A 15,535-nucleotide genomic window follows, 5' to 3' on the forward strand; every position below is an offset into this window, starting at 1 on the left:
CAAATTACAAGTTTGCGACCGTTGTTAAATCTTTCACACGAAATTGCGAAATTAAATTACACATTTGCGAATCGTACTTGCAACCATGAATCATAATGTGCAACCACGAAATTCAGAATACAAACTCAGGTAGTTATGTGCTTCTGTCATCATTATAATCCCATAATTCAAGTCCCTACCTTCAGTGAGACATTAGGAGGAGGATGGAATTTGTGCTGCCTGGTTAAATTAAGCATATTATTTTTTTTATGCCATTGAGTCTGAGTCACAAATTTAAAACATGCAGAAATACATGGAATCAGATAAGTAGATATTGAATGAAGCCACATTTATGAAACAATTTGGTGGAATTTGTCTGAGGTTTGGTTAAAAAAGTTAAAAACATAATACAAGTCTGTATAAACTGTAATGACACTTTGGAATAATATTAGTTGCAAAAAATCGAATCTTGTCTTTTTACTGAAAACATTATCTCCCAGAAGCACAGTCGTTTATGTGTGACGTTGCACGGGCACTATGGAAACAGCTCTTAGTTTGTGTAATTTCGTTCTTCAGTCTCAACAGTACGGAACGACTGATGTCTGAGTGCTCAAAATAGAAGGACAAGATGCCTTCAACAAGGCTTTTCTTTTTGTGAAGACATTCTCAGCTAGCTGGTTATCTGCTATCATCGTTAGTTGACTGTCTAGCTTGCTAGCTAGCTAATCTTGTTTAGTTTGATCTAACTAGCTAGTTAGGTTAGGTTAGTGACAGTTGGCAAACTGGTTAGCTAGCTACATTAGCTAAGGTTACTTGTTAGCTTGCTAGCTACTTGTTTTTTTTTTGCTTGGGAGACGTTGTTGTCAAGAGGTGGTCCACAGAACAAAGACTCGAATCAATGCTCGAATCAATAAAAGTGACTGGTATGTATGCACTTTATCTGTGTATGACTTGAATTTGCTTGAATTAGCTAACATTAGCGTTCCAATCTGGTCAGAAAGCCAGCAACAACAGAGACACACTGAACACAGAAGTCTGAACTTCAAACATAAAATGCTTATAATAAGTTGTTCTGCATTTTCCACTCATTCTGAAACTGGCTGTTGTTTTGACACTCATTAATAGGATGTTTTTAATAATAATAATTTGTTACATTTCTTTAGCGCTTTTCATAGAATCTCAAAGCGCTTCAAGAGAAAAAAAACAACAAGCAATATTATCATGACAGGTCAACAAAGGCCAAGTCTTTGAAAGCTGCATCCTCCGAAGATGGGTAGGGTCAGTTTATGGCTTGAGTGGAGGGAGCTGGTCAGAGGATGGTAGATGATGGTGATGGAGTCTGCTGATGATCTTGTAGATACATTATAGACATTTTAGACATTATAAAGCTGTCATAACATACATGCTTAACTTTTCAAGCACTTTTCAAGAGATTCAAAGTCACTTTACATACACAAGATAATCAACAGCAGGATAAAAATCTATAAAATCACACATTAAAAAAAAGTTAGTATAAAAAAAGTACACCAACATTGTTATAACAAGTCTAACAATGCATTATAACTGTCAGTAGCCACTGTATTGCATTATTTGTCAGTACTGTACTACCTCAAAAATCTAAATCAAGCTATTTTGCAGTGCAGCAAGAACAGAATAGTGTAGCTAAAATAATGTAGAACTGCAATATACACCTGTTGCTGTAATAAAGCAGAAAACATTGACATGGTCAAGGGATATTTATCCATTCTTAATGTATTTGTTCCATGACCAGCTACTGACTCATCTTTTGGAATGATTCAGCTTGGGTAATGTTATCTGAGATGGTTTGTTTTGAAATCTGTTGTTGCCATGTGATCTGCTGAAGCCCCGAAGTGGTTGTGTTGTTAGTGCAATGGTTGCATAGCTTCCACATCAGTGCTCCTGTCTGAACAAAGTAGTTATACACAGTGTGATGACGCTCCTGGTCATCCAGCCCATCTCACTGGAGCACAGGACACAAGGCTCTACACTAGGGCTGCTACCCTGTCACACTCTGGAGACATGATGGGAATAATTTGGTGACACACCTACATCATAACTGACTGTGCTTTGTGCATAGAGAAATCAATGAAGCATAGCTAATAGTCCCAATAAGGACTGCTGATACAATTGCTATAAAGCTGTAACTGGAGAGGTTGTCAGAAATGTCCATTTGGATATGTCCATTTAAGGTCTATGCACTGTGATTCTATGAAATGGAGGAGGATAGTAGCAGCCTTTATTGGCTTGGTCTGAGTGAGTCAGTGTTGCACTCCAAACCCAAACCAATGATATCACCCTCTGAGCTATTGAATAATCCTCTATTGGGTTCTGTAAACAACGCATGCACACATGACAGAATTCACAGAAGTCTAGCTTTAGAGCTGAACTGGCTGCAGACTGAAGAAGCTCCTCTGTCTCATTCTGTAAAAGGATTAGTCTAGGTACTGTTCAGTGAGTGAGTGAGAGAGATAATCTAAAATAAGTAAGCTGCTGCGTCAGTATTACTGACTCAACCCTTGGTCAGTCATCAACACTTGTTGTTTCAGAAAGGCTCCATTGGCCATCGATGGAGCAGTCTAAGAAGTACCTCCTGAGCTCGACGTTGCCGGTAGAGATGGAGATCTCTAAGAAGTACTCAAGCCCCACGGTGCCGGACAAGCGGCCTCTGAGCCCCACTCAGGTGTGCCTGGAGAAGCTGTCGTCCAGCATCCTCAAGGACCTCTTCACCACAGGAACCAGCAGCTACAATGTGCTCCTGCAGGCCGAGGAGGAGGAGAGACAGAGCCCCAAGCACTCCCCGTACCGCAGACCCAAGAAGACTGTGAGATGTGCCTCTACATCCAGCAGGTCACACGATAACCACCACCATCCGTCTGTAACTCCTCTGTTACTGTTGGGCCAGCAGGGCAGCGGAGACACCAGGGACACCAGGCACTCCTCCCACCACCATGTCTTCTCCTCCGCCTCAGGGGGCTTCGCCAGTGGACCCAAGCCAGCCCACAGCATCACAGTCCTGGGTAGCACCATGAGCCTGTCCCCCCGCCCTGTCGCCCGGCCATGGAAGACCTGCTTTTCCAGCTCAACCCGTACCAAGCTGCCCTCGCTGCCCAGAGGAGGGGTGATGCGGGAAGGGGAGAACGCCGGAATCAAGAAGCTTTGCATCCTCACCGCCATCAAGCCGTCCAACGTGGAGAAGGAGAAGGTGAAGTTCTTCAAGTCGGACTTCAGCTACAATCCTCAGTTTGAGTACAGCAACCCTGTGTCTCCGCTGGTGCTGGCTCGCCACAACAACGCCTCCGACCGCTTCCTGACACAGGTGAGACCCATGTCAATGAATTAATAGTGCTTTTCGGGCCATTTTAAACCATAAATCTCCCTACACATCAGCTATAACAGTGGAGAGGTGAGGAGTGAATTATCATGCCAATTACTGTTACAGGTAAGTCTAAGGATAGGACAGGTTTTATACAACTAAGGCAAGAGGTAGACTAGGCACAACAAACAAACACTAAGCACTTCCAGAGGTCGGTACAGGTGACCTACCCTGTCCTAAACCATGTCCCAAGTGCCCAAGGCTACTGCTGAGTCGGCTGATTTTAGATAGCGAGGCACATTGTGCCAGGGGTCAAGCCCAGAGCCTGGGGCCAAGAAATGTCTCTGCCAAACCTCTTATTCTCCCAGGACTGAGCTGAAGTAAATCTGCCCACTTACTGAAAGCCACGCAGCCAGGCAGCAGACAAACCCTGTCAGACAAGCTTGGATAGATTAGTTGGGGGGTGGTGCTTTAAAACTCCAGCACACCAGTCAGGGGGTGGAAAGAGACATCAGTGCTCTCTCTGTCTGAGCTGTATGATTGAGGTAGAAAATATGTCTTTGTGCACTCTCTATCCACATTAGTATTTATCAAATGGCTATCAACATTAGCCCTTATTCTGGGCAGATAGCCAACAAGCTACTCTACCGACAGATCAATAGCTGAGTGAGTATGTTAAAAGTCATGTTGCGATTACCCCAACAAGAGAGACAAGAGAAATCAGTACCTTACGCAATAGTTAGCGGAGCTACAAGAATGAATTGAGGGACAAATCAATTTCCAAGAAAATATGCTTTTAAGTACTACTGTAAATCATAGTGATTGTACTAGATAGCCTGCTGTCTAACATATAGTTCAGGAGAATTAATAGAATGTAGTCTGGTCTAGTGTTTCTAGTGCTGTCTGAACTTAATAGCAACCCCTAAGGTGTTCCGTTGAGTGCTAGCTACCTGGGTAACACTAGTATACTGATAGGAACCTATGGCAGCCTCTTTTGTTGAATGAAGTCTACAGAAAATGCAGGTAATGTGATCCTGTGGTGGACATTGCCCTTTGTGCTATCATGTTTTCTGTCTTCCACTCCTGGCACTAGTATCGTTTTACAGATTCCCATTGTGTATAACTGTGTGGCCATTCTCTACACTGATGTAGAATTAATGTAGAATAGGACCCCTTTTTTAGTTTGATCCTCAATGCTGACAATCAACTGTTATTAAACTTCAAAACGATGAAACACTAATCTGCCCAACTTCATGTTGATTAGGCTACCTCATGCAGTAATCCTAACCCTGATAAGTTTCAGGAACAAATTTACACTATGTGACTTCAACAGCTAATTGTACTATTGCGTAACAACTCCAGTTAGTGTACATTTAACAGAACTGACTCTACTTGGTCTCTGTGGCGTGTGTGCTGGGGCGAGAGAGAGGATGATCTCTGTAATGATCTGTAGGGAGTAGGGACTGTCTCTATTAGGCCTATTCCACAGCCCTGACCACACCACAGAGAGAATGGAGAAAGCACTGACCTGTACTGCCCTGGCCTTGTCACCGGACAAAACTTCTCCAAGTGCTATTCCTAATAGGGAGCTATTTATATAGCCTAATCATAGATAGCTATTTGCTATGCAGTATTTCCCTCCAAACAAATCAACTGAAGGATTACTCAAGTTCTTGTTATTTTCCTCAATATCAACTCAACACAAGTTGCACTCCTGAACTGAATCAAGCCTTTATAGCTGTATTCTTACCAAGAAAACACTTAAGTCCATCATTAGATTTTAGCATAATGTATTCTGTCATGGTGTTTCTCTCCCCCTACAGGCGGTGCGTATCATGGAGTTGGCCCTCCAGAAGTATGGGAGCTATGAGATGTTTGAGCAAGCCACAGGGGGCAACCTGCTCACCAAGTGTCGTATCTGGTACCTGGTCAAGAAGTACATGGAAAAGGAGGGCTGTATTGGGGAGGTGAGAGGACATGGACCAGCTGGAGTAATCTGATTCCAAATCTGTGGTCAAGGGCAACTTTTACCTGGAGAAAGGTATAAGATACCCCTTACCACAGATCCAGGGTCAACTACAGTGCCTTCAGAAAGGATTCACACCCTTTTTCCACATTTTGTTGTGTTACAGCCTGAATTTAAAATGGATTAAATATCGATGTTTTTGTCACTGGCCTACACACAATACCCAATAATGTCAAAGTGGAATTATGTTTTTAGATATCTTGTGTCAATAAGTATTCAACCCCTCTGTTATGGCAAGACTTAATAAGGTGAGGAGTAAAGATTTGCATAAAAGTCACGTAATAAGTTGCATGAACTCATGCCGTGTGCAATAATAGTGTTTAACATGATTTTTTTATGACTACCCACACATACAATTATCTGTAAGGTCCCTCAGTCGAGCAGTGAATTTCAAACACAGATTGAACCACAAAGATCAGGGAGGTTTTCCAAAGCCTCGCAAAGAAAGGCACCTATTGGTAGATGGGTAAAAAAAAAAGCAGACATTGAATATCCCTTTGAGCATGGTGAAGTTATTAATTACACTTTGGATGGTTTATCAATACACCTAGTCACTACAAAGATACAGGCCGTCCTTCCTAACTCAGTTGCCGGAGAGGAAGGAAACCGCTCAGGGATTTCACCATGAGGCCAATGGTGAATTTAAAACAGTTACATAGTTTAATGGCTGTGATAGGAAAAAACTGAGGATGGATCAACAACATTGTAGTTACTCTACAATACTAACCTAATTGACAGAGGGAAAAGAAGGAAGCATGTACAGAATATAAATATTACAAAACATGTATCCTGTTTGCAAAAAATGTGGCAAAGCAATTAACTTTTTCTCCTGAATACAAACTGTTATGTTTGAGGCAAATCCAATACAACACATTACTGAGTATCACGCTCCACATTTTCAAGCATAGTGATGCTTGCATCATGTTGTGGGTATGCTTGTAACCATTAAGGACTGGGGAGTTTTTCAGGATAAAAAAGAATGGAGCTGAGCACAGGCAAAATCCTAGTAGAAAACCTGGCCAAATATACACTGGAGTTGCTTACCAAGAAGACAGTGAATGTTCCTGAGTGGCCGAGTTACAGTTTTGACTTAAAATTACTTGAAAATCTAAGACCTGAAAATGGTTGTCTAGCAATGATTAACAACTAATATGACGGAGCTTGAAGAATTTTGAAAATAACAATGTAATCACTGCCAAATGTGCTTCTACAAAGTATTGAATCAGGGGTGTGAATACTTACACTACCGGTCAAAAGTTTTAGAACACCTACTCATTCAAGGGTTTTTCTTTATTTTTACTATTTTCTAGATTGTAGAATACTAGTAAAGACATCAAAACTATGAAATAGCATTCTCTCAACCAGCTTCACCTGGAATGCTTTTCCAACAGCCTTGAAGGAGTTCCCACATATGCTGAGCACTTGTTGGCTGCTTTTCCTTCACTCTGCGGTCCGACTCATCCCAAACCATCTCAATTGGGTTGAGGTCGGGGGATTGTGGAGGCCAGGTCATTTGATTCAGCACTCTATCACTCTCCTTCTTGGTAAAATAGCACTTACACACCCTGGAGGTGTGTTGGGTCATTGTCCTGTTGAAAAACAAATGATAGTCCCACTAAGCCCAAACCAGATGGGATGGCGTATCGCTTCAGAATGCTGTGGTAGCCATGCTGGTTAAGTGTGCCTTGAATTCTAAATAAATCACAGACAGTGTCACCAGCAAAGCACCCCCACACCATAACACCTCCTCCTCCATGCATTACGTTGGGAAACACACATGTGGAGATCATCCGTTCACCCACACGGTTGAAACCCAAAATCTCAAATTTGGACTCCAGACCAAAGGACAAATTTCCACCGGTCTAATGTCCATTGCTCTTGTTTATTGGTGTCCTTTAGTAGTGATTTCTTTGCAGCAATTCGACCATGAAGGCCTGATTCACACAGTCTCATCTGAACAGTTGATGTTGAGATGTGTCTGTTACTTGAACTCTATGAAGCATTTATTTGGGCTGCAATTTCTGAGGCTGGTAACTCTAATGAACTTATCCTCTGCAGCAGAGGTAACTCTGGGTCTTCCATTCCTGTGGCGGTCCTCATAAGAGCCAGTTTCCTCATAGCGCTTACATTTTACATTTACATTTTAGTCATTTAGCAGACGCTCTTATCCAGAGCGACTTACAGTTAGTGCATACATTTATTTTTTTCATACTGGCCCCCCATGGGAATCGAACCCACAACCCTGGCGTTGCAAATGCCATGCTCTACCAACTGAGCTACATCCCTGCCGGCCATTCCCTCCCCTACCCTGGACGACGCTGGGCCAATTGTGCGCCACCCCATGGGCTTGATGGTTTTTGCGACTGCACTTGAAGAAACTTTTCAAAGTTCTTGAAATGTTCCGTATTGACTGACCTTCATGTCTTAAAGTAATGATGGGCTGTCCTTTTTCTTTCATTATTTGAGCTGTTCTTGCCATAATACATTTGCTTGCGAAAGTATTCACCCCCTTGGCATTTTTCCTATTTTGTTGCCTTACAACCTGGAATTAAAATTGATTTTTGGGGGGGTTGTATCATTTGATTTACACAACATGCCTACCACTTTGAAGATGCAAAATATTTTTTCTTGTGAAACAAACAAGAAATAAGAGAAAAAAACTGAAAACTTGAGCGTGCATAACTATTCACCCCCCCCCCCCCCCCCCCCCCAAAGTCAATACTTTGTAGAGCCACCTTTTGCAGCAATTACAGCTGCAAGTCTCTTGGGGTATGTCACTATAAGCTTGGCACATCTAGCCACTGGGATTTTTGCCCATTCTTCAAGGCAGTTGGATGGGTTCCGCTGGTACAGCAATCTTTATGTCATACCACAGATTCTCAATTGGATTTAGGTCTGGGCTTTGACTAGGCCATTCCAATACATTTAAATGTTTCCCCTTAAACCACGCTTGTGTTGCTTTAGCAGTATGCTTAGGGTCATTGTCCTGCTGGAAGGTGAACCTCCGTCCCAGTCTCAAATCTCTGGAAGACTGAAATAGGTTTCCCTCAAGAATTTCCCTGTATTTAGCGCCATCCATCATTCCTTCAATTCTGACCAGTTTCCCAGTCCCTGCCAATGAAAAACATCCCCACAGCATGATGCTGCCACCACCATGCTTCACTGTGGGGATGGTGTTCTCGGGGTGATGAGAGGTGTTGGGTTTGCGCCAGACATAGCGTTTTCCTTAATGGCCAAAAAGCTACATTTTAGTCTCATCTGACCAGAGTACCTTCTTCCATATGCTTGGGGGGTCTCCCACATGCCTTTTCGCGAACTGCAAACGTGTTTGGTTATTTTTTTCTTTAAGCAATGGCTTTTTTCTGGCCACTCTTCCGTAAAGCCCAGCTCTGTGGAGTGTACGGCTTAAAGTGGTCCTATGGACAGATACTCCAATCTCCGCTGTGGAGCTTTGCAGCTCCTTCAGGGTTATCTTTGGTCTCTTTGTTGCCTCTCTGATTAATGCCCTACTTGCCTGGTCCATGAGTTTTGGTGGGCGGCCCTCTCTTGGCAGGTTTGTTGTGGTGCCATATTCTTTAAATTTTTTAATAATGGGTTTAATGGTGCTCCGTGGGATGTTCAAAGTTTTGGATATGTTTTTATAACCCAACCCTGATCTGTACTTCTCCACAACTTTGTCCCTGACCTGTATGGAGAGCTCCTTGGTCTTCATGGTACTGCTTGCTTGGTGGTGCCCCTTGCTTAGTGGTGTTGCAGACTCTGGGGCCTTTCAGAACAGGTGTATATATACTGCGATCATGTGACACTTAGATTGCACACAGGTGGACTTTATTTAACTAATTATGTGACTTCTGAAGGTAATTGGTTGCACCAGATCTTATTTAGGGGCTTCATAGCAAAGGGGGTGAATACATATGCACGCACCACTTTTCCGTTATTTTTTTTTTTGAATGTTTTGAAACAAGTAATTTTTTTCATTTCACTTCACCAATTTGGACTATTTTGTGGATGTCCATTACATGAAATCCAAATAAAAATCCATTTAAATTACAGGTTGTAATGCAACAAAATAGGAAAAACGTGAAGGGGGATGAATACTTTTGCAAGGCACTGTATCTATCTTTTGACTGGTACTGTATTTCTTTATTTCATTTAAATACATTTGCAAAAATTTCTAAAAACATGTTTTCACTTTGTCATTGTAAGATATTGTGTGTAGATGGGTGAGAGAAAAATAAATATTTAATCAATTTTTTTTAATTGTTCCTCCTAAATCTCCCAAAAGAACAAACCCCCTAAGATCACTATAATTACAATTCTGCACACCCCAATCATAACAATTCCCTCATATGATGTAGCCGCCACATAGTAACCCCATATCCTGCTACGGTACCGTATCGCTTATTAAGGTAGACGTTTCTTAACTACATATCTCTATGTGGTGTCTTTGCCAGATAGTGCTCCATATAAAGTGAGTCTCAACATCTCTCCTTCTCTCTGTCGTCAGATAGTGGTCAACGTGACAGACGACCTCCTCTCCAGAGCGTCCATGACGGTGGTGAACAGCCGTCCCACTCTGACCATCAACATTGCCACAGCCCGGGAACACTGGCTGGAGGGCATGCTTCGACACGAGATCGGTTGGTACTATAACTCCATTATACCTCTAGGGGTGCGTCGTTTTGTCAAGAGGTGCACATATCCCAGTGTTTGTTACAGTATTACAGCCACACAGTAATGTATTTCAAGGGTGACATAATGCACACATTTGTCCTGGATCAGGGAGAATGGGTCAGGAGAGCTAGGTGCAAAACATGTATTGGTTGATAAGAGGCACTTCCGCAACCACAGCACATTTAAATTAACACAATCATTACTCATGGTCCTGGTCCACTCAATACTGAACTTGCTGTTCGCGCACAGTAATTCACCGGCCCACTAGTCGGCTCTGCTGTACTCAGCGGCACTGTTATTTTTTCTAGGATGAGGTCAGCTTGGGTCTCTTCACCCTGTTGGTGCAATATAGCCACTGTGATCATTTCCTGTGTCTGTGCCCTCTTCCTAGGCACACACTACTTCCGGGGCATCAACAACGCCCAGCAGCCGTGGAACATCGTAGTCGGCAGGAAGAAGCACAATCTCCGACCTTTGAACCCTACGGAGGAAGGGCTGGCCAGCATCCACTCTGTCCTGTTCCGTAAGGACCCTACCCTGTGGAGGGCTGCCTTACTCTACTACACAGTGTACCAGGCCAGCCGCATGTCCTTCTCTCAGCTGTTCCACAGCCTGGGACGCTTCGTCCAGGACCCCAACACACGCTGGGACTACTGTGTACGAGCCAAGAGGGGACAGACCGACACTGCACAGCCAGGTAACTAACACAGACACAACCTTTTGTTCACACGCCCATACAGATGTAGTATCTTAATTTGAGCCGGTTTGCTACAGCAGGAAAATAATCTTGCAGCAACAGGAAATGTGAATTATTATGTTGATTATAATTAATGGACATTTTTGTAGGGGTTGATACATCTTTCGTAAGGGAAAATCAAGTCTGACATTTTTAAGTATAAACTGCAAGCTTCAGAAGCCTTTTTAAACCTCAAATATACTACACGTTTTAAATGTTCTGCATTGCATGAAAGTTCTCCTGCAACTGGGTAATCAAATTAAGATCTTACATCTGTACATAGGCATTCCTGCATGCAGCCACACACCTATCTCTTACTTTAGCTTTTCCACCTACTGGAGTCAGCATTTTCTACCAGGCCTTGGGGGTTTTTAAGTTCAGATGTAATGAATGTGGACTTGGCTGTTTCAGTACGTACTGATGTCATCTCCATGGGCTTGTGGTTGTATATTTCAGGTTGTTTGAGTACGTACTGATGTCATCTCCATGGGCTTGTTGTTGTATATTTCAGGTTGTTTCAGTAAGGACCAGGTGTACCTGGATGGCATCCTGAAGATCCTGAGACACAGAGAGAAGATTGACTTCCAGCTGCTCATGTCCCTGGGCAAGGTGCGTAACAGGGGGTCTGTTTAGTGTGTCAGACTAGGACCCGTAGACATAGCAAGAGTAGGTTTATCAGGAGGCTGCCAAACCGGCTAACAAGGTCACCAATTCTTATTCTATGATCTGCATCCTATGGCTTTTTGTGCATAATGATTATTTTTCAAAGGGTTTGCATTACACTGCAGACAGGAGACACAAAGGCAATATGTTTGATGTGTTTGACTGCACAGCTTTCGTATCGCTCTCCTCTCTTCCTATTTCTCTTTCTCCTTCACCATAACGACAATGCTTATTTGCACATGAAATTGAATGAGATGCCAGGCTGAATAAGCTTACGTAACTACAGCTGTATGAGGAGAAAGCAGAGCAGACCATGTTATTCTGCCTGAGAAGAAGAATGACTTCAGGCATAGAGAGGGAACACATGACTCAATGTGTTTCACACAGATGGGCTTACAGTGTTACTGCTGTCTGTTTTAGGCATATCTGTATAGCACAGGTGGCCAACCCTCCTAGAGAGCTACTTGGTATGCAGGCGTTTATTCCTGCCCTGCTCTAGCACATCTGATTCTACTAATGAGCTGCTCATCAGAGCATGGATTCACAGTTCCAGGTGTGTTAGAGTAGGGCTGGAACAAAAGCCTGCCAAGAGGCGGTTTGGCCAGTGGCACTCCCTGCAGAATAGAAACCTGCTTTTATTACATTAGCACAAATTCGATCTTGATTGTTTCTGTCAGTCTGACGTTTTTGTTCGCTTGTTCTAAAATACATTAGCATGATCTTGATTGTTTCTGTCTGTCTGCTTGCCCAGGTGTCGTACGAGGACGTGGATCGGCTGAAAGGTCTGGCGCAGATGGAGCACGTGAGGATACCTCACTTCCTGCAGGACACGGCGTGCTACGCTGAACAGCTGGAGAAGATCATGGAGGTCAACCAGCTGACTGACGAGGAGCTCAGGGTGCTCATCTGAGACATGGTGGACTAGAGGAGGGCCTGCACACTCAGTTACTCCTACACATAGCTTTTATAGGTTAACAGCAACCTGACCAAGATCCATTTGGGATCTAAACGTTTTGTATATAACAAAGGCATAGAGGTTGTTATAAGGTTGTTATAAAGGTGTGTGTTGGAATAAGTGAGTGTGTTGGTTCTTCTGGCCCGGTACCCCATGAGAAGTGACTCTACGCTCTTCATCTGAGCATGCCCAGAAAGAAGTGACCCCTGACCCTCCAGCATGCCACACCTCCACCGAGCTACTGGGCTACCGAAACCTCATTAAAGTCAGTGACATCATCCACAGTGACAACCCTTGCATCTTTCACCGCCACTACCATCCCCAACAGGCAAAATGGCATTTGATGTCATGATGATGTAATTTCCTGGTTGTAAACTGGTTTTCCACCACCTATGGTAGTTGTGTGATGTGACATGACTTGTGCAGAGTACTGTATTGTATGTAGGGTTTCCCTCTCCATCTCGCTCACCTCTCCATCTCTCCATCTCTATATCGCTCTCTTGCACCCCAAAGCTAAGTGTACTTCTATTTTCAATCTCCTGTTCCAAAGACCAATGGGTTCCTATACTAATGTTTCTAAACAGAGTTTTACTGTGGACTTGGTTGGTTGCTGTTGTGATAGTTGATGTTCAGGGAATTACCCATGAACCAGAGAGTGTGTGTGTTTGTCAGGATCGGGCTGCAGTGAGAGACATACAGGAGAGAGATGGCTATGGTATCATAAAAGCACAACACTGATTTATGATGTGCCAGGTCACAGTGGAGAAAGGCATGTGGAAGAGGCAACCTAACGAAGCACAAGACAGCAGCATAGTGCTGAGATAGTAGAATTGGGATAGCATAGAAATGCATTGTGGCTCATATGTATTTGTGCCCCGTTGACATATCCAGCAAGAGGTTACCTTGGTGCAGCAGCATCAATCCCTACAAACACACCCACAGTCTTAAGATTTGCACTTTTCTCTCCAGCATTTATAACCTTTCACCTATGAACTTTGAACTGCTTTGTTTCTGGCAGTTTCCTTAGAGATAACCTTACAACCTTACATTGATGAACTCTCCTTGCTGCATTTTAAATCCAACCAATAGGACTAGTGTTTTTAAAGGCACAGTGCAACATAATATTGTACTGTAATGTTTTTCTCCTTTTGGTCAAACATGATTGACAGGTTGTTGATGTTCTTGCTTTTGGTACCTGTTTTGAGAACTGAACACTGTGATATTTGATAAATATGGTTATATTGACACTTCCACCTAGCCTGGTCCTAGATCAGTTTGTGCTGTCTTGCTAATAGTAATTTCCAATGACCATAGGAGTTGGCAGGACAGCACAAACTGATCTGGGACCAGGCTAACTTTGACCTGATGTAGGTAGCATGTTTGCTGCCGCTATTTTACCACAAATGGCCCTGGGTATGATCCAACTGTATGATGAGCACTGGTGTTTATAAGTTATGTTGCACTATATATTGTATTGTACTGTAACTGTACTGTATTTTAATACCTCCTGGTGTTCACTGAAGCCCTGGGAAACCCTAATAAATTGGATCCATCACCTTGGAGACTTGGCTTTGTGTCTCTGTCTCAATCTGGGGCAAGAGGTGTTGCAGTCACCTTGTCCCATTCATTCATCTCCGGTTTTGCTATGAAACTGGACTCCATTTATTGGCACCTACAAGCACTGACATTTTTACATTTTAGCAGATGCTCTTATCCAGAGCGACTTACAGTTAGTGAGTGCATACATTATTTATCATACTGGCCCCCTGTGGGAATCGAACCCACAACCCTGGCGTTGCAAACGCCATGCTCTACCAACTGAGCTACATCCCTGCCTGCCATTCCCTCCCCTACCCTGGACCAATTGTGCGCCACCCCATGGGTCTCCCAGTCACGGCCGGCTACAACAGAGCCTGGATTCGAACCAGGATCCTTAGACCACTGCGCCACTCGGGAGACATGCTGGACAATAGGCCTCTGTCTACACGGGGACCACCAACAAGAACAGGGCCTCTTATCCTGGGCTTCCACTCTGCTCCATAGAACCTGGGTCGTATTCACTAGGCACGAAATGGAAGAAAACAGGCCGAAACAGGGAGGTACTATCGGAACTTGTCCAATAAGAAATGCTTGTTTTAGTTTTCTGTTGCACAACGTTTTGAAACGTTTTTCTACTGGTGTGCCCTGGTTTGTTAAACTGATAGGTGCTTGTTCTACTTGAGGAGACAACTTCATAGTGTGGGCTTGTCAGGAGGTGTTTTCTATAGTTAGATATGGGTGTTTATCAGTGGAGGCTGCTGAGGGGAGGATGGCTCATAATCATGGCTGGAATGGAGTCAATGGAATGGTACCACATGCACGTGTTTGATACCATTCCATTGACTCCATTCCAGCCATTATTATGAGCCATCCTCCCCTCAGCAGCCTCAAAGGCCAACCATAAATATTTCACAGAGGCATTTTGTTTTAGAAGCTTGTCTGGTCAAAGTGGGTCAGGCGTTTATAGGACAGGGTGACCGCTGAAGTGTAGGTGGGCAGAAGGAGAGGAGGCCTCTGCAGTCCAAATATTTCACCACTAGAGGGCAGTCACATCCACTACTTTCTCCATAACTCTATTGGGGAGCGATATGATTCGACTACGATATGTGAGGAATCACTTAAAAACTGAAGAAAGCGCCAACTCAACCCCCAACATCATATACCAATGATGAAAGTAGTATTATGAAGATTACAAAAGGTGCATTTTACTTTAAACACATTCAATCCTAATGTAACACTGCTATTATTGACCGATAGTAACCATACTCTTACTGAGGATATGATTGTATACATGACATCACAGACCAAAAGTTCCCTCTGAACTTCCTCATCCTGATACTGACAGTGATGTAACCATAGAAATAGAGGATGTAACATCCCCTAAGCACAGTTCACTCAGTCATGTGTCCAGTGGCGGCTCCTGAAAAAATTCTCAGGAGGGGCAATTTTTCTGATGATTTAGGTGACCTACACACATTTTAAAAAAGATATGTCCAGCAACAACATGAAGACAGGGGCAGCATATAAGTCAATACCAGAAGCATTTATTGACTGATCTGGGGAGATGGATTCCAGTTTCTGTGACAGATTATAAATAATCTCTGATGCCTTTGTTATATTAGCTTTTGG

At 43.3% G+C, this 15,535-nt stretch overlaps 1 protein-coding gene across 2 annotated transcripts; it reads left to right on the forward strand.

The window, feature by feature from the left end:
• The first annotated feature begins 633 nt into the window (after positions 1 to 633).
• Positions 634 to 13,929, forward strand: LOC311132318 (putative tyrosine carboxypeptidase MATCAP2). 2 transcript variants are annotated; one of them, XM_084165567.1, is made up of 7 exons: positions 634 to 902; positions 2,547 to 3,316; positions 5,137 to 5,280; positions 9,847 to 9,979; positions 10,405 to 10,710; positions 11,261 to 11,358; positions 12,164 to 13,929. In XM_084165567.1, the coding sequence occupies exons 1-7, from the start codon at positions 878 to 880 to the stop codon at positions 12,320 to 12,322; spliced, it is 1,635 nt and encodes a 544-aa protein (XP_084021693.1). In that variant the 5' UTR covers positions 634 to 877; the 3' UTR covers positions 12,323 to 13,929. The 2 variants fall into 2 exon arrangements, with proteins under 2 accessions (XP_084021693.1, XP_084021694.1); XM_084165568.1 differs by having other exon boundaries at positions 2,551 to 3,316.
• The last annotated feature ends 1,606 nt before the right edge of the window (positions 13,930 to 15,535 follow it).

This window comes from Coregonus lavaretus, assembly GCF_964263955.1.
Source record: "Coregonus lavaretus genome assembly, chromosome: 7".
NCBI classification, from domain to species: Eukaryota; Metazoa; Chordata; class Actinopteri; order Salmoniformes; family Salmonidae; genus Coregonus; species Coregonus lavaretus.